This window comes from Erithacus rubecula, assembly GCF_903797595.1.
Source record: "Erithacus rubecula genome assembly, chromosome: 17".
NCBI classification, from domain to species: domain Eukaryota; kingdom Metazoa; phylum Chordata; class Aves; order Passeriformes; family Muscicapidae; genus Erithacus; species Erithacus rubecula.
Genome location: NC_136669.1, coordinates 12,940,064 through 12,957,836, shown reverse-complemented (window position 1 = coordinate 12,957,836; position 17,773 = coordinate 12,940,064). Strand labels below are relative to the sequence as shown.

Here is a 17,773-nt window from a genome sequence, read left to right as displayed (position 1 = left end):
AGTGATGGCCAAAAGTGATCCTGACAGGCAGAGAGGGCAGAGTGACTGGCCTTTAGTTCCCTAAGCCTTCCTTTTCTCCCTTTTTGAAAATGGGGGCTGTGCTTTCCCTTTTCCAGTCAGTGGGAACTTGTCCAGACTGCCATGACTTCTCAAATATGATGGATAGTGGCTGAGACACTTCATCCATCAGTGCACTCAGGCCCTGTGGATGGATTTCATCAGGTCCCATGGATTTGTCCACCTTCATGTTCTTTAGATGGTCTCAAACCTCATCTCCTAGATTGGGTGGTTCTTTTTCTCCTAGTCCCTGCCTTTGTGACTCAGGTGCTATGGTTGGAGCACTCACTGGGGAAGACCAAAGCAAAAATCCACTGAGTGCCCCAGCCTTCTGCACACCCCAGGTAACCAGCTCTTCCATTTCCTCCCAGACAGGGCCTGCATTTTCCCCAGTCTTCCTTTCATCACTGATATCCCATGAGAAGATTTTCTTGTTGCTTTAATTCTATCAGCAGAACTTACACACACCCCAAACTGCAGCCATAGATCTCTGGCAGGCTGAGGCAGAGCTGATGAATATGGAATCACTGAAAATGTAATTTTCCAAGAGCTCCTCTCAGGAGAATGAAACAACACAACTGTCTCCACTTTCGTCATTGCCAAGAGATCTCCTGAGACCTTGGCTTGCACACAAAGGCCATCAGCCTGACTCTGAGCCCTGCCTCATTAAATCTGCCACCTGCACCCATCTCCCGGGTGTCAGTGTGACCCAGAAACACAGCCAGGTACCACGCCCTGCCCCTTCTGAGATCACCTCCCACTGCTGTGTTTGTCACAAGCACAGAACACCACCCAGCAGGGAAACAGTAGCACTCATCCCCCCACTGCACCTGCATCCCAGCCCTGACCTGCAGCTGTGCATCCCACCAGTGCTGGGACAGGCAACCCAAGGGTGGTTTGCAGCACCAATCCAACCTTGCTGTGATACAGAGATGTCCAACTTGCTCCAACTCGACCCTGGGGCTGGAGAGCTTTGGGAAGGGCAAATGTACCCAGCAGATGTTACTTCAGTGGGTGTCCCAGCCACCAGCTCTGCTCCTCTTCCAATCTTGGGCCAGCACAATTAATTCCAAAGTGATCTCATGCTAACTGCTCTCCCTGCTTGCAAAAAATCCTTTCTCTGAGGAGCTGGTATTAATTACTTCAATCCAGCTATGAAATGTGAGACTGAGCTACAGGAAACAGCTCAAAACCTCTCTGTCCATGGGAAAATCTGATGGTCACTGGGACACCAGTGCTGGGCACTGGTGTGCTGCTGGATCTGCAGGTCATTAGTATTGGATAGTCAATCTTGAATTGCTTGCCAGCAGCAGCCAGGTTGCTGTATCAGAGATCAGGGTCTGATCTCTGGGGTGGGAGCAGGGCTGCTGGCAGTGGGCAGTTTGGTGGGGAAGGCCACTGCTGGGAGGGCTGTGCCAGAGGGGAGTGGCTGGAGAGCTGGATAACTGGGCTGGCAAGGCCAGTCTGGCTGTAGAAAGCTGGCACAGAGAGCTCTCCACCCACAGCCAGCTCAACTAGAGCCTCAAGGACACCTCTGGGCTCACCTCCACCTCTCTGTGCTTCCCCAAGGCTATTGACAAACCTGGGACAATGGCTCAAATTTCCCAGAGCTCTTCAAAGCTCCTAACTGAAGTGAATGGTGTTTTCATAGGAGCTCCCCTCTCAGTTTCAACGTTGTTCTCATTGAGCTGTGGGATCTATTTCCAGGCAGGCTCCTGGGCTAACCAGAGCAGGAGCTTTCTAAAAACTGCCAGCTCAGGTTGCTTCAGCTGTAGCACCCAATCCTACCAAAATCCAGCAGAGATATTTCAACATCCAGAAATCTTTGGCTCCCTGGGGACCACTGCATCCATTTTTGCCTTAAATTCTTAAAATACAGGCCCAGTTATTATCTGAATATTAATTGAATAGCCCAGGCTGCTGTTTTCCAAGTGTGTACAGACATTTTTGGGGAAGGTGCATGAATTTAGTAGAACTATAAATGACTCTGCTAATGAACCCTATCCAATTACACATGCTGAAAGGTAGATCACATACACTTGGCTTAACCTGGCTTGGGAAAGCCCTCTAATTACCTGGCTTTCAATCAATGCTCTGACACGAATACACAGAGATCTGCTACATGGTCACTGCAAGCAAAAATAACTGGAGACTGTCAATTAAGAGCTTATTTTTAAAATTACATTTGTGTTTGTACGAGTCAGACTGCAAAGTGTCAAGTTTTCAGAGGACAGCTGGAGAGCTGTGAAAGGTTTTTAATGGACAAAGTGCTTTTAGCTGTTAACAGTAATTATCTAGCACTTCCAAAATGCTTTTCACCAGAGAGCTCCATGTGCCTTGCAAATGATGTCCCCTGAAAGATAACACAGAGCAGGAAAATGAGCTCTGCAACAGCCATTAAGCTGAGTCACAGAAAGATGCAGTGACTTGGATATGGCCAAGCAGAGTCAGAGCTGCTGCAGGAGGGCTCCAGTGCAGGGCTCTCATCCAGAGGCCACCAGTGGCCTTTGCTGGAAGCTTGGAGATAAAAGAGCAAAGACAGATTTGTCTTCTGCACTTAATTCTGCTGCATCCTGATGAATTCTGCTCCTGCACCAATCCTGAAGTCATTGTGTGACTGTGAATGAATGGAGAGACAGCGAGCACCAGGGGAGAGAGCTCTCCCAGCCAAGCCCTTTCTAGATGTGCTCCCTCTGCCCAGTCCCTTCCCTCCCTGCCAGGAGCATTTCCAGCCTCTCCACCCATAGGTCACAAACCCACGGCCTCAAGGTGGGTTTTGACATTTGCACCACCATGTCAGAGGACTGAGGCAGATTTCTCTGACCTCTGTGCATGCTGGAGACCAGAGCAGAGGACATGGCCATCCCTAAGAGCAGAGGACATGGCCATCCCTCAGTGCAGTCTCTCCCATCCCTCCCACACACGACCAGACCTTATCATCGTACCTTTGCTTAAGGGGGAGTTTCCCAGCCCTTTTTTCCTCCTCCTCCAACCTCCTGCGAGCTTCCTCCAGCTGGGTGAGAGGGTTGGGGGCTGGGTTGGGTGGCATGGTGGGGTCTTGGATGAAGGGGTGGGAAGGCTGGACGACGTTTCGGAGCTGGGCGCTGACCCAGGGGTGCACGGTGACAGGGCGCTCGATGGACAGGGGCCGCACCATGTCGTGGGACAGCTGCTTCTTAGCACCTGAAGAGCTACACACAGACACAAAGGTGTTACCCTGAGATGCTCTGCACAGGCACACAGTCATTCCCAGATGGACACAGGCACCTCACAGCACGGCTTTCAAGGGAGAGGAGTGCAACAGCAAAATCTGAACGAGATTTTGAGCAAGTCCTGAGACATCAGGGTGAGAAGCCCAACTTTGAAACAAACCCCACAGATAAATGTGAGAGCTCCCATTAATCCCATACATAAAAATAAACTCAGGAAAAGGCAGCTTGTTCTTTTGTGCCATTCTCCCATAGGATGCCCTCCCCTGCCTACCATGTACCATGTTATCCACCATGGAGCCACAGCAGCAATTTCTAAGATTCCTCTGGGGCTGCAACCTCCTGCCATGGCCATGAGCTACCCTTCAGAAACAACAGCCCTTATAGCCCCCAAGTAATCCTCAGTCTCCTAACCCTTGTGTGGTGGGCTCTTGCCTTCCCAAGATGTCTGGGAGGAAGGCAGGCTGCCTGCTGACACATCTCCTTTGTGCAGAGGATGCAACACAAGAATGTGGTTATCCTTCGCTCCAGCCCTTACCCATGGTTTGTTTTCTTATGCCTGCTGATCTCCTTCTCTCCTTCTATGATCCACTGAAGGATCTTCTGGTTTTTCTCCACGTCTTCAGGAGATCCTGGCATCTCATAGTTGGCACCATCACTTTTCCCTGAATCGGTCTTCTTAACATTCCTTTTTGAGAGCAGACTCGCTTTCCCACTGCAAGAACAAAGCTTGGGACATTAGTGCTTTGCTTATGCCAATCACCAGAGGGGCAGAGGATGGACACATCTATCTCCACAGACAAGGACACTTCTGCCTCCACAGACATGTTCCTCCTTGCTCTAACCAGCTGTGCCACAGTTCAGGCTAAGAGTAAGACTACCCAGACCTGGGCACAGCAGCTTCTCTGCCCAACAGTCTGTGGGGAGAAGGAGAGGGAGCTTTTCCTCTGGTCAAATAAACCTCAGCAAGATCTCCTGCCATGAGAAGGGTTGTGTTAAATCCTCAGCTCTTTGCTCAGAGCAGGAGGTTATCCATAGTCTGTCTCTCCATGCCTGACCAGTGCTTGAAACCCAGGTCCTTCCTATCACGCTCAGATTTACTGATAGCCCAGACTGACTTGCCATGCCCAGAGGTTGCTTCTCAGCCTCAACTGGAAGAGGCTTCACCTCATGGTAGATCTTATCCTAGCAGGGTGGGCTGCCTCTCAGGGGGAAGCCCAGCCACCTCTATCACCACAGCCAGGGATGCCAGGCATTAGCCAACACTCTGGCTACACCTGTGGCCACAGCAAAGGCTCCTGCAGGAACACCATGGCACACATGGCCACGTGCTCAGCCAAGCAGCCCCGTGCTCAGGAGGCCATGCAAAATTCCCCTGTGCTGGTCTGTCATTCCATGAGACTCCCTCTGTCCATCATCCACCTGCTTTACTGCACAGGACCCTGCTCCTGCATGTTCACTAACACACAGGAATGGCCATCACAGGAATGGCCACTAACACAGGTAAAACAACCTGAACACCACAAAGGAGCAGCAGTCCCTTGGAAAGCTTTGCTGACTTTTTTCTGGAAAAAACCTGGAGAGAAATTGCTGCAGATCTACAAAGGTAGGGCAAGCTGACAACTTCTCTGCTTCTCCCAACATGAGGACTACTGGGTATCAAATGCAATTGTGCAGCACCAAGTTCATTGCAAATGGAAAATAATAATGCTGTTTTCTGCAGGTTGCCATTGATCCACAGACACAGTCATGGGGGGCTGGGGGGAACAGCACACCAGCTGGGCTCAACAAAGAGTTAGAGAAGCCACCCCAAGAGACTCCTGGCTGCCAAACAAGACCATGTGAATGCAAACCCTTGTCTTGTGAAGCTTCTAATTCAGGGACTGCCAGGAACTGGGAGTTTGTGCCAGAGCAAGGACAGCTCTGAGTGTGTCCTTTAAATCTCATTAAATATATGCTGTAGCTGCTGCTAGAAAAAAGTCTGGTGTCTAGATGGGGTTTTGGCCCAGCATGACCATGCTCATCTCTGTTGAAGCAATAACCTTTTCCCCATACAAACATGGTGGATTTAAGTGCCTCTCCCTCCTAAAGAGCAGTTTGCTTTGGCTGCCTCTGCACTCTACCTCCCTCCTGACACCCCAGAATGCTGATCCTGACTGCTGCAGACCCAGCCAACCTGCCTGCACTAACTGTCCCACTCCTGGCACACTGCAAATAAAGATCAGCCCTGGGGAGCCAGACACACTCAGGGTGAGCACAGCTTTCCCCTGTGGCTGCTCCATGCCCATCCCTCACTGTGTCAGCCCCAAGCTGCACTCCCACCTTTGCAGTCACCCAGTAACAAAACCAGCAAAACCCACCACAGTAAAGGAGCTCCTCCCCTCTCCCTCTGCATGAGAGGGATGGAGGAATTCAAAGGGCCACAGAAAGAGGACAGCAGCCTGTAATGCAGCCAAATGGCTTTTCTGGGCAGAGGGTGCCCTACCCTGGAGAACATCCCCTTGGGACTGGCTGCAAGGGCAGCACTGCAGTGTCCATTGCTTTGTCAGGAAGACAAATGGGTAAATGGGTTCAGCCTGGCACCAAATCAGGTGGGGGTTTTTGGTCCTCTCATAAACATCTTAAGAAACCTGTTTCTATTACCCAGACCTTGAGACACAGCCCCAACATCCAACTCCTGATGCATGGAGGAGTAGACCAGCACTTGCAATTTTTAAGCATCTCCACTGCTTTAAGGAGCAGAAAATCTATTTTATAATCAATGCCAATAAAAATTCCTGGTTAGAAGGTGTCTTTCAGCACCAGATCACAGAAACAAAAAGAACTCTATAAAAGTTATCAGGGCATATCCATTTCTGAAGGGGAAGAGCCCTCAAACAATGTCCCACCATAAGCTCTCACCAGAAAAGGCTCAACTGCTGTTTCCCTGACATGCTACAGTCCATTTATAGAAGAGCTTTCTAGAGAAGCCATGGCTTTGGGAATCCCATTGGGTGTTCCTTGACTCACCTGTAGCCTAAAGAGTCCATGGGGACAGGGGCCATGCCCAAGTTTTCACTGTAGTTTCGTGACTTTGTTGCATAGTTATGTGAATCTACATTCCAAGCAAAGCTGTTCTGCACCCGCTGCGTGGCCTCAGCCTCGATCTGCTCTTTTGGTTTCATCATGCTGTGGTGATGGATGTGGTGGTAGACATGTTTATGGTGGTATAAGCTAGGTGCATCCAGTTTCATTCCTGATTTTGCCCCGTGCTTGCCGTGCCCTGGAGGAATTGTTCCTAGTGTCCCTGGCAGTTTTCCTAAGTGGCCGCTCTCCGGGGAGCGTGGCTTGGGAGAGTGCCGGCCAGGCCCTGGAGACTGGCAGCCTGGAGTTTTCATCACACGCTGCACGTGCTCATCCAGGATGCTCTCGGGGTTTTCCTCATGGGCATCTCTCATCTGCATCCCAGCACAGCCCATCTCAGCATAACGAGGAGCAAAGTGATGGAAGGCTTGGGCGGAAGGCATCTTGTGGCTTATCAGCGAGGGACCAGAAGAGATATCTGCATCCTCACCTTCTTCTTCCTGCAAGAACACAGGAACAATCAGAAAATGACACTGGAGTGGTGGAAGGGGTCCCTAGTGCCACCTTCTGCCTGCAGCAGGACTGATGCTAACCCTTAGGTCAGGCCTGGTTTAGTCTGGCGAGATTTTGAAAACCTTTAAGATGATGGAGGTCCAGCACCCCTCTGGAGACTTGTCCCAGACTGACAGGAAATTCCTAATGCTCAAGCCAAGCCTGTGCAGTCTGGGTGTCACCAAGGGCCCCTCAGGTCTCTATATCTGCTTCCTGAGCCACCATTAGCAATCCTCTTCACACACCACCCAAGGAGCTCTACCAGGCAGCCCACACATCACAACCAGGCTTACAAACACAGCTGACAAGCCTAACAACCCAAGTGGAGCAGGCACAGCCTTACTCCAAGTCCCCTGAAGGTGGTTCTGCAACAACCAGCAGCAGAAACATAACTTACCACAGTGTACCTTCAGCTTCCTACGTGCCTTTGGTAAGGCACTGCTTCAAAGCCCATCAGATAAAGCCCAGAGCTACAGGATATGCAGCAAATCAGTTCTGAGTCAGGTGAGACCAGGGGGGTTTTCTCACCCAAATGACTATGTCACAAGGCAAAGCCAAGAGAAGGCTTGTAACAGGAGGGAGCAAGTGAAGGTCGACAGCTGCACGAATGGTTTTGGAAATCAAACATTGATTTCTCCTGGGCAAGCTAAGGCTGGAGTGAAACACTTTGTGCAGATAAAGAAATGGGTTGGAACTAACTGCTTGTTCTTGCAGTTCACACTGGTCTAGGACACGCTGTTGGTGACTCTTAAGTCCTTGCCAGGAAGAATTAAACTCCTCCATGCTGACAGCCACAGTTTAGATGCTGACAAACTACTTTACGCTCCAACATAAACTCAGGTATTTATGAAGTTTCTTTATTGGAAGTCAGGATTCCTATTTGTTTTAATTACATAAGCAGGATTCCAGTGAGTCCTTTAATCCTGCTCTTTTCCTCCTTTGGCACAGTGAAGAAATCAGTTGCAGCACAGGGTATCTCTGCCCTGCCAGATAAATGCATCTACTGGAAAACACTGCCCCACATCAGCTTTGCCTGTCAGATGCCATCATCCATCACTTGCTAACCAGCTTCAAAGTCTCAGCTGCCAACCACACAGCAAGAAAGCAAATTAACAGACTTCCTCCCAGTGTCACACCTGGGGGTTCAGACCTGAAGCAGGGACAGTGCCAGGCTTTCAAAGTGCCAAAAGCATGGGGGCTGTGAGCCTGGGGATGTGACACGATGCTGGTGTCTGGAGAGGACACAGCACTTTGTAACAGATCACTCTGAAGAGCTTCAGAGGCACCTTTCATCTACAGCCACGTGCCACAGCTCACCAGCCACCAGCTCTGGGTACTGAACTCGGGGACAGGGCATGGTGAGGATGTGCTGATTACATCCCTGCCACTGAAGAGAGCACTTATTAGCAGTTTGTGATACCCAATTATACCCTCAGCACTTGGGAGGCTTTAGGAGCTGGTACCTCCCAGGTTTAAACACCAACTGATGTGCAGGGCAGGATCTGACCCTGGCACAGATCCCTGAGGAATGGCAGCATGTCCTTTTGCTCAGCCCAGAACTCTGGCAGTGCAGTCACACCTGAGCAGGGTGGGAGTGAGAACCTAGGCTGGTACACCCAAATGGGTGCTTGGGATTTGGGAAATCCTCTGGCTGCCTAGAACTCCAAATTGTAGCTAATGTGGACTTTTGCTTCAAGACTGAGATCAGGATAGACTAAGGGGGAGAAAAGGCTCTCTCAGTTCATGGACCCAAGCAGGATCACAGGCAGGAGCAGTTGCTCCTGGGGTGGATCTATGGGGACCTGCCTTACCACTCCAAGCACTGGCCTCAGTGTCATACCAAGAAGGAAACACCCCAAGAGTGAGACAAAGCAGTGAATGAAGGAATTGGGGTGCTTAGCCCAAGCTGCTGTCTTTCCTTGAGCAGGGCAAAGGTTTGAGTCAAGGCCGCAGGAACCAATTCTGCTGAATCTTTTCACTGTGCTTAGTCTGCAGTGAAAAAACAACATGCATGCTGTGGGCTCTGGAGCTGTGCTTTGGGACCTTGCTGTGGTGAGCTGGGCAAGGCCTGGCAATGAGCCTGGTCAAGATCTGGGCATAGCCTGACAGTGAGCTGGGCAAGACCAGGCACTGGGCAATGCCTGGCAGTGAGCTGGGCAAGGCCTGGCAAGAAGCTGGGAAGAGATTTGGCAGGGAGTTGGGCAAAGCTGGTAGTGGTGCTGGCACAGCCTGGCAGTGATGTTGGCACAGCCTGGCAGTGGTGTTGGCACAGACTGGCAGTGATGTTGGCACAGCTGGCAGTGATGTTGGCACAGCCTGGCAGAGGTGCTTGCACAGCTGGCAGTGATGTTGGCACAGCTGGCAGTGATATTGGCACAGCCTGGCAGTGGTGCTGGCACAGCCTGGCAGTGGTGTTGGCACAGCTGGCAGTGGTGTTGGCACAGTCTGGCAGTGATGTTGGCACAGCCTGGCAGAGGTGCTTGCACAGCTGGCAGTGGTGTTGGCACAGCCTGGCAGTGGTGTTGGCACAGCTGGCAGTGATACTGGCACAGCCTGGCAGTGGTGCTGGCACAGCCTGGCAGTGGTGTTGGCACAGCCTGGCAGTGATCTGGGTGGGCAGGTGACACTCTGGGCAGGCAGGGAGCCTTGCTGCCATCACCACTAGATGGTGCTTTGTTGACACATTATTGTTAGAAAGCTCCTCCAGCAGCTCCCACAGGCAGCAGCACACAGAGATGCAGCTCCAACTTTGCTGACTGCTGAGCTATTTTTACTCCCCAGCAAGGCTCCCTTCCCTCTGAATGAGGAGCTGAGAGCCACAGGCAGGTGATACCTTGCTGGAAACCTCCTCCTCTGCCTCCCCCCAGTCCCACCCAGGCTGCTGCTGGTTGGGAAGGGAAAACAGCTCTGCTGAGCATGAGAGCCTCTTCCATCATCATGCAAATGATTCCCCCTTTCTATCTAGTCAGGCAATGTTTTATATTCAAATACTGAGAATCTCAGTGGTGGTTTTGCTTCTCCCTGGCTCATTTTCCTTTTGTTCAGTTCAGTTCAGAGTGATGTGTATGATCCAACACTGATCTCTGAGACAGCAGATTCCATGCGTGGACATGAGGCTCAAGTGTCTCAAAAACTAATATAGGAACATGCACATCATCTAATCCTCTGCCACGTTTCTCAGAATAATTAATGAACTCTGCATTTGGTTTTTTGTGAAGCAGAAACCTGACAGTCTTTTCAGTAAAAGGCATTTGGCTTCAAATTAGATGCCTCCTCTCACTGTTACTGCATGATGTGGCTTTGAAAGGGAACCTGCAGACTGCTCATTAGGGGGGAGAATTTTTTTTTTTTCCCCGGGCTTTTGAAAAATATTTTCAGCTTCTCTGTTAGGCTGGTAACTGCTCAGTGTGACTAATGCTCCTGGTTTTCCCTGTGCTGCTGTGCAGTGAGCCATGCAGACCTGGGAAGAGGTTACCCTGCAGTCCTGGTGTTCAGGTCACAGAAAAAAGCCCTGTGATCCATCAGGATTCCAGCTCCCCCTCTTGCTGATACCAGCAGCTCCTCCACCTTAAGTGCTGACCTAAAAAAGCTACAATTGCTTACTCTGAGTTTTTCCTGAATGGCTAATGCCAGATGCCAGCCAGTCAATGAAATACATTCTGGAGACAGCAAAGAGGTTTAATATATAGCATTAGTGGGAGTCCTGGGCTTAAAAATAGATTAAGTCACACAAAAATGTGTTTGAACAGACTTAAATATATTCTCTGGCACATAGGCATTTGCTGATTTTATGGTATTGCTACTGGCAGCTTCTTCAAGGAGGCAGAGGGTGGGATAATGTAATTTAGTAGAGGTGGAGGCTGCAATGGAGCCATGGGAGGACAAGGAGGAAGAAGAAAAGTGTTCTAGGACTGTGTTAGTAGAAAATGCTGCTGATTACACTGTCTTTGTCTAGAAAGCAATAGTCACCAGACAGGAGAACAGTGCAGTTCCAGAAGAACAGGAATCTAATCCCAAAATAGCACCTGGCTGGCCTTTTCTGGCTGGATGCAGAGGTGTAGGGAGTTTGCTGGAAAACACCTGGAGCTGGATGGGACCTTACAGATCCTTCTGCCTTCCTCTGTTCTCTGCATTTGAAATGCAGATGCAGTTTAAAACCAAGCTTACAACCTACAGCTTTTTCCTGTTTAAAGAGCTATTCAATCAGCATTTTAAAATATTCCAATGGGGCTGAAGGTTCTTTCCTGGAGTCCCAGAAGCTCAACCTTCCTGAAAGCACAGAGCCAGCTGAACCAGGCACCAACACTTCTGCTTTAAGGGAGGGCTGCAGGTTGCACAGCCCAAAGCCTTCACCTCAGGGCCATGGCAGCTGGTAACTGCAGAACCCCAAAACTCTGGCACACAGGACTGCAGCTACACTGAGCTAGTGATGCTGAGTAACACCATGGTGTCCTCTGGGATCTCTCTATCCCCACCATGAGGTGTGCAGGCACCCACAGGATGCATTGTCTCAGAAGAAAAGCCATGGTGTCAATACTGCTGAACAGGGATCTCACACAGGTAATTCCAGATGACCAGGACACCACTCTCTCCCTCTTGGAGCTTGCTGTGGAGCTAAAGGCCTTGCACATTTCCATGGTTCATTTAACAGATCCTCAGGCTCTGGGGCCTCAGCAGTAGGAGGGCTCACAGCAACCAGTGCCACTGGTTAGGTATCCCAGTGGAGTCAGTGTGTTTATCTGCCCAGGAGAGTTTTTCAACCTGACCACTTCCAACATTTCTAGGGTGTGCTAGGCATTGATGAGAACCCTTTTGGTTGTGGTGGAAATGGCCTGATAGCAGACACAAACACCTCCAAACATAACATCACCTGTCATCTGGTCATCGTTTGTGGGGGAAACAGGGATCACACAAAACCTCCTATGGGAAGGTAATCCCTCTTACACAGTCCCCAGGGATTGCTCACAAAATCAGGATAGGGTGCCAAAGAATGTAAGAGCATCTCACAGCCCTTGAGTGATGGCAGAAGTGGGCACTGCTGTGCCATGGCTGGTACTTCACACAGGGAGGGAGCACTGGAGCTCACAGAGCCCTGCAGGGATGGGGGAACAGCACCGTGGAAGCTGCAGGGGCCACAGGAGCCTCCAGGAGCCTTGTGCCAGGGATGAGCACCACGGCTGTGGAGCAGGGAACTGGCCACCCCAGCTGCTTCCACAGCAGCTGCAAGCTCCTGTGGTACAGGGAGAGCACACAGGGAAAGCAGAGTGCCAGGCTGGCACAGGAGATCAGAAGGTCACTGACCGCTCGAACGCGTTTAAGGCGCTCCTCTAACTTCTCGGCCGCTTCTCGTTCCTTCTGTACTTCCTCCAAACGGTTGATCAGCTCTGCAGCAAACTTCTCTGGCTCCACGTGGATATCCTTTGGCATTCGGTAGGTACGCTGCAGGGAGAGCACAGCACAGCTTAGCAAAGGCTGAAGGAAAAAGCCCACGTTTCCCCCGGGAGCCTTGATAACTGGAATGCTGGTCGCTCCGCTGGAGCTGGGGGAGGACAGCCTGGCAGGCACTCAGGTGCAGCTCAGGATCTGGGGGCTGGAAGCTGAGCCACCACCTCCACGAGCTGCTCAGCTGGCACCAGCTCCACACACCACCCCATCTAAGGGAAAGGTTTTCTGGAGCTGCAATTCAAAAAGCTCTTTTGGCAGCAAATTCCACTCAGGGATGGAAGCGCCTGCTTTTCTGCCAACATGGTCAACAGGAATATCCCAGTCTCAAAGGGTGGCAAAAGGATGTACAGACCTTTCAACACCTCAAAACACAGTTATGCTTTCAGTTTGGTAGAAGGGAGGACTCTGGTGCACACTTAGCTTACCCAGGAGAATCAGTGTGTGCCAGTCAATCTCTGCAAATCTAGCCCACAGCCCGAGGTCCCAATTCCCACAGAGCATCCTCTCTTGCTGGAGGATGCTACAGGATTGCATCTCAGTTTTTCAGAGCTGTGCAATGATTCCCTGCTTGCTTTATCAATACAGCACTCTTACAAACACAGAGGTGCCATTTTTCTGCCTGCTCTGGGTGAATAAATGAATATTTATGGCAGTTCAAGGACATTTTTGATTCCTTCTGAGTTACTTGGTTCCTAAATTCCTGGGTTCTGGGATAGGAAGTTCATGTAGTGAAGTATAAAGTTAGCAGCTGCTGCATTTTCCCCCTCATTTTTATCCTTTCTGTATTATTTTTTTAATAGTAGAAAAAGTAAAATGAAGCAGCAGAGATAAAAATTTAATTTGGAGGAAAAATAGCTGGAAATTCAACAGCACAAAACTCTGCATTCAAATATTTCAATACTAACATGAGAGAAATATACACTCTATAGGACCAGAGACAAAATTAAATGTGAAGATGTGAGATAATTCATAGCAAAAGAACAAATGCAGCATCAGAAGCAGACATTGAGCTTGAAAACTTTAAAGGAGGATGAGAGACCACCCGAATTTATCCCAGGCCAGCCAGAAGATCAAAGCAGAACACTAAAATGCTGCTTTGCCTCAAAACCTGACAAAAGTATGCAAATCACACTGGCTTTTCTGTGTCTGCCAGCTGGAAGGCAGGGAAGAAAACCAGAGGCAGTAAGAACCCACTGATGGCACTGAGGAGCTGAAGACTCTTTTCTGACACCCCAGTTGGGTTGCAGAGGTCCCAGTTAAAGCACTGCTTGTTTTGTTTGCCAAGAGGGATAGGTCTTCCTGAGCCTGCCAGGAAATCTCAATCCCAGTGACCCATCCGAGCTGGGAACAGCCCCAACCAATCATTCCCTTCATCCCTGCAGCCACTGGAAAGGGCACAACATGTGGGAGGCAATGTCACCACTCTGGGATGACATCTTTAGTGCCATCAGCACCTCCAGTCCTGCAAACCCATGGCCTGTATCACAAAAACCTAAACTGCAAAAAAAGATTTTTATCAACAAAACAATGTTCAGTCTTGAAATACTGGCAGAGGGGCCAAAGCAGCAGGTTTCACCTTTGTGTAGTCTAGAAATGAGCTGCAGATGTGCTCCAGCATGGGGAAGATGTGGCAGAGCTGGTTCCTGCTCTGTTACTCCCTGAGGAGCTTCTCAGGATGTCTCCCTGTTCCTCTGCATAGCCCTGGGAAGCACCTCTGGCTAAGGGATCCTGCTTCCTTCAGAGAGACCAACCCTGCCACCACCACCATCCTTCCTCCTAAGACCACACCAATAATTCCCAAGGAGGGAATTTTCTCCCTTGCCTGACAAGTCCCAGCCTGCTGGGTGACATGTTCCCTCCCTCCTGCCACCTCAGGATGCCAGCTCTCCCTGCAGTTGTTTATAGATGGCAGCACCAAGCCCTGCTCCGTTAGACACTTAATGAGCCTAAGAAGAGGCAGCTCAGAGCCAGCACTTACAGTCTTGGCTGTCCCCAGTGCAGTTAACACAGAAAAACACAACTGGGTAAGAAGTACCCCTTGTTTTCCTAGCCTTTGATGCAGGGGAGAATCCCAAACCCAAGCCAAAGTCTCTCCTGAACCTGTGGTAGCAGTGGGTGCAAGGGCTGATGTTTGCTAACCTGAGTGTCACAGTCCTGTCACAATGAGGTGGCTCCCTGCAGGCCCAGCAATGCTGAGGATCCCAAGGTATTTGGAATCACTGCTCTATCCAGGGAGCTCAAAATAAGATGATTCTGGGTCTTTTACAACTAATACCCTGGCATGTTTATCCACAGTCTCTCAAAGTCTGGAGGTGACTGAAGCTCAACTACAGAAATTACAATAACTGAACTCAAGAACCTTTAGGATGAACTTGTTTTCTTCTCTCTTTGAAAAACTGTTGCATCTGCAAAACTCACTGCCCTGTCCTTGGAGCTTCCCATTCACCTTGCAGAAGGCCTCAGCAGCCTGTCTAAGGGTGCAAGATGCAGCTCCCTCTGCAAGGGTCTCCCTGAGCATCCCAGATCAGTGCAATTGAAATAAATCTCACTTCACTCTATGGATACCAGTTGCACATGTCCTGTGATGATGTCCTGGTGAGTACCTGTTAGGGTAACTCAGAGAGCTGGTGAGCAGGATGATGCTCTGAACATCATGGCTCTGACTTTATCCCTAGCTCAAAGGATGAGCTACACAGTCTTCCCCAAAACTAATAGTACTGCAGAATAATGAATGCAAATTCCCTGTGCTGAAACAATACAGATAACTGCTGAGGGCTCTCTCTGCCTCCCTAGACAGCAAACATGGATTGCACTGACCTGGTTCAGAAGGCTTAAGACAACAAAGTGTTTGAAGCCTTTATCAAATTATGGGCCTGACTTCAGAAGGGAGACAGGGAAAATATGCTCCATCAAAGACCAGCCAGACTGAGCCTGTACCCAGAGCAGGATCCTTCAGGGCTTTACAATTTTGAACCTGCCCCCAGCTTCCCATGGGCATACAGAGTCCTGCTGAGGGAGTTGTAAATAAGCTGCTTATTGTTCTGAAATCAGAAGGGCTCCAAATGCTTTTGTTCCAAGTAAAGGGTGCAGCACTGTCCAAGAGCTGGCTGGTTTTTGAGGATCCAGCCCTTCAGTCTGGACCAGAATGAAGTCTCTGGACATCTAACAATTCATTTTAAAGCACTGTTTAATCTAATGTTTTATTTAATTACCTCTCTACTTTTATTTAATGGCACTAGTTAGATAAGTCTGTCCAGAACCAAACCATGCAGAGTTGGGGAGGCTGCAGAGGACAACAGACAGGAGGAGGCTGAATGCCAGGTGGATTGGGAAAAACAGAAATTGCTTGAATTGGTCTAGATGGAGCAATCTTTTCTAGTGACAGCTCTGAAGAAGGATTTATTGGGGTACCTATCACTAGAATATTGTCCTTGACACATGAAGTGTCTGAAGCTCTGGTACCTTTGTGAAGAAGCAGCCTGCTAAGAACATGTGAGACATACAAGCTCGCCAGTATTTCCACTAGCCACATGCTCTCATGTTCTCCCCTTCTTTTCTCGGAGCTGATGGAGTGGGAATTTCATGGGTTTTTCTCCATGAGGCAGATGCAGCTCTTGGGTTTTGATGGATTTCACCTTCCCTGAGAAACAGAGGTTTAAGGAACAAGCTGCACATCAGAAAACACTGGCATCTGAAATGTGAAAAGGCTGAAAGGGAAGAATCTCACTGGAGTTTGCAGGTTCCCCTTGGGAAGCATCAGCCTCAACTGCTTTAAGATGAAACAGGAAGTTTTTCAACATTACACTGGGTAGAGGTTCCCTAAGCAGCTCCAGGGATATGTGGTTTGGGCTGAACTGTTTCTGACAGATGTGACTGGGCCAAAGAATTCTGTGCTGGTAAATCTCCCTCTCCTACAAGAGGTTTGATGCCTCCATGATGCCTGAGGGGCTGTTGTTAGATCACAAGTCAGTCTTGGAAATGAAAGGAAGATGACAGGCTTCAGAAGCCAAGAGAAAAGAACTTCTGAACCTCCATGTTTCTTAGATTAATGCATTCCTCTGTGACATAAATTTTTAACAGATAAATGGTGTTTCCATACCAGAAACACTTGTGGCAGAGCTCACAAATAGCTGGATTTCAGCATCCAGTTTAGCAGCATTCAGGGATTAGGAGGAGTCCTGCAGCAGCAAGGCCTTTGAGGAAAATGGCACAAAGCAGCCAATGGGAATTCCAAGCAGGTGCCCAACTCACAGGAGCAGAAAGATCATTTAGCTGCAGTTATTTAGGCAGCAGGAGACCAGGCTCCTCCTGTGCACTCCTCACTTGCACAGCACAGCACAGTGGTCACTCACAACCTTCTGTTCCACTCAGGAACACCACAGAATCCACCTTACACCATCCTTGATTGTAGGGCAGGACAGGAGAGCTCCCGCCCAATGATCAAGGTACAGCAAGAATATCACACAATGGCTCCTTTATGCAGTTAAACAAAGCAGCAAAACACCAGGTTTTACTGCTTGAGGTTGGATTTTTCTGAATTTGCTGTGGATAAGGAGGCTCTCCCATCCTCTCCTGGGAACAGACAAATGCCAGAGCCAGGTACAGCCCTGCGTGCTCTGGGCTTTCTCCCTTTCTTTGGGAACTTGCTCTTTCCTTCCTTGGTGCTCCAAGACTGTGCTCAAATCCAAGAGAGAGATGGAAAACCACATGAAAGCAACACTCACTCTCTGTGTAATGTGTTCCTGCCAGAGGCACAAACCAGAGGTCTCCCTGCCTGCTGGAGATCCTCCCCCACTGCATTCCTGGGCAGAGCGCCACTTCACAGAACACAACTTTTCCAAACTTAGAGCATTGGTGACTGGCTAAGTGTGGAAGATGTGAGCTGCTAAGTGTGGAAGATGCAGATCAGAGCCATCCACACATATCCTGCTGCTGAGGAGGGTGTTCCACATAGCTAGCACACGCCGTCACTCCTTGGAGGCAGCACGGCTGGGACCAGCGGGCAGCCTCCTCTGAACATATAATCACTGCAGTTTATAGCTTCTGGACTTAACTACAAGTGCTTCTATTAAAAGCAATATAAGTCCTTTCAGAATTTTGCACAATAGCCCCATAACTCATTTGTCAGGGAACGGGAAGGTCTGTAAAGGACTTCTGAAATGACTTTCGGAAGTAGGAGGCTCCCTATTATCAGTAGGAAAACATGCTGTGCATTCTGCAGGCACTATCAGCATGGACTCTGGCTATGCTGGAGATAGGAGTCCATAAAGACCTTCACTCAAAGGTTGTGATTTCATCACTGCCACACGTTTGGAAGCAACTCACCCCAGGTCCAGCCTGATTTAGCCAGGGGTGGTGGGATAGCCCAACCTCGGGCTTCGGAAAGCAACACTTGAAGAAACATTTGCATGGCTCCTTGCTAATTTGGGCTGTTTAATTCAAAGAGT

At 49.6% G+C, this 17,773-nt stretch overlaps 1 protein-coding gene across 3 annotated transcripts in view; it reads right to left on the bottom strand.

Annotated features, from left to right (window-relative positions):
- Window positions 1-17,773, bottom strand: part of AXIN1 (axin 1) — a 68,877-nt gene that overhangs the window by 3,125 nt on the left and 47,979 nt on the right. For 2 of the 3 annotated variants that reach the window (XM_079320806.1, XM_079320807.1), the window contains exons 5-8: window positions 12,183-12,320; window positions 6,276-6,829; window positions 3,805-3,981; window positions 3,003-3,248 (exon numbers count right to left, since the gene is read on the bottom strand). In XM_079320806.1, coding sequence (XP_079176932.1) covers window positions 3,003-3,248; window positions 3,805-3,981; window positions 6,276-6,829; window positions 12,183-12,320 — 1,115 coding nt within the window. The remainder of the gene's footprint in view (window positions 1-3,002; window positions 3,249-3,804; window positions 3,982-6,275; window positions 6,830-12,182; window positions 12,321-17,773) is intronic. The other variant, XM_079320808.1, reaches the window with a different exon arrangement.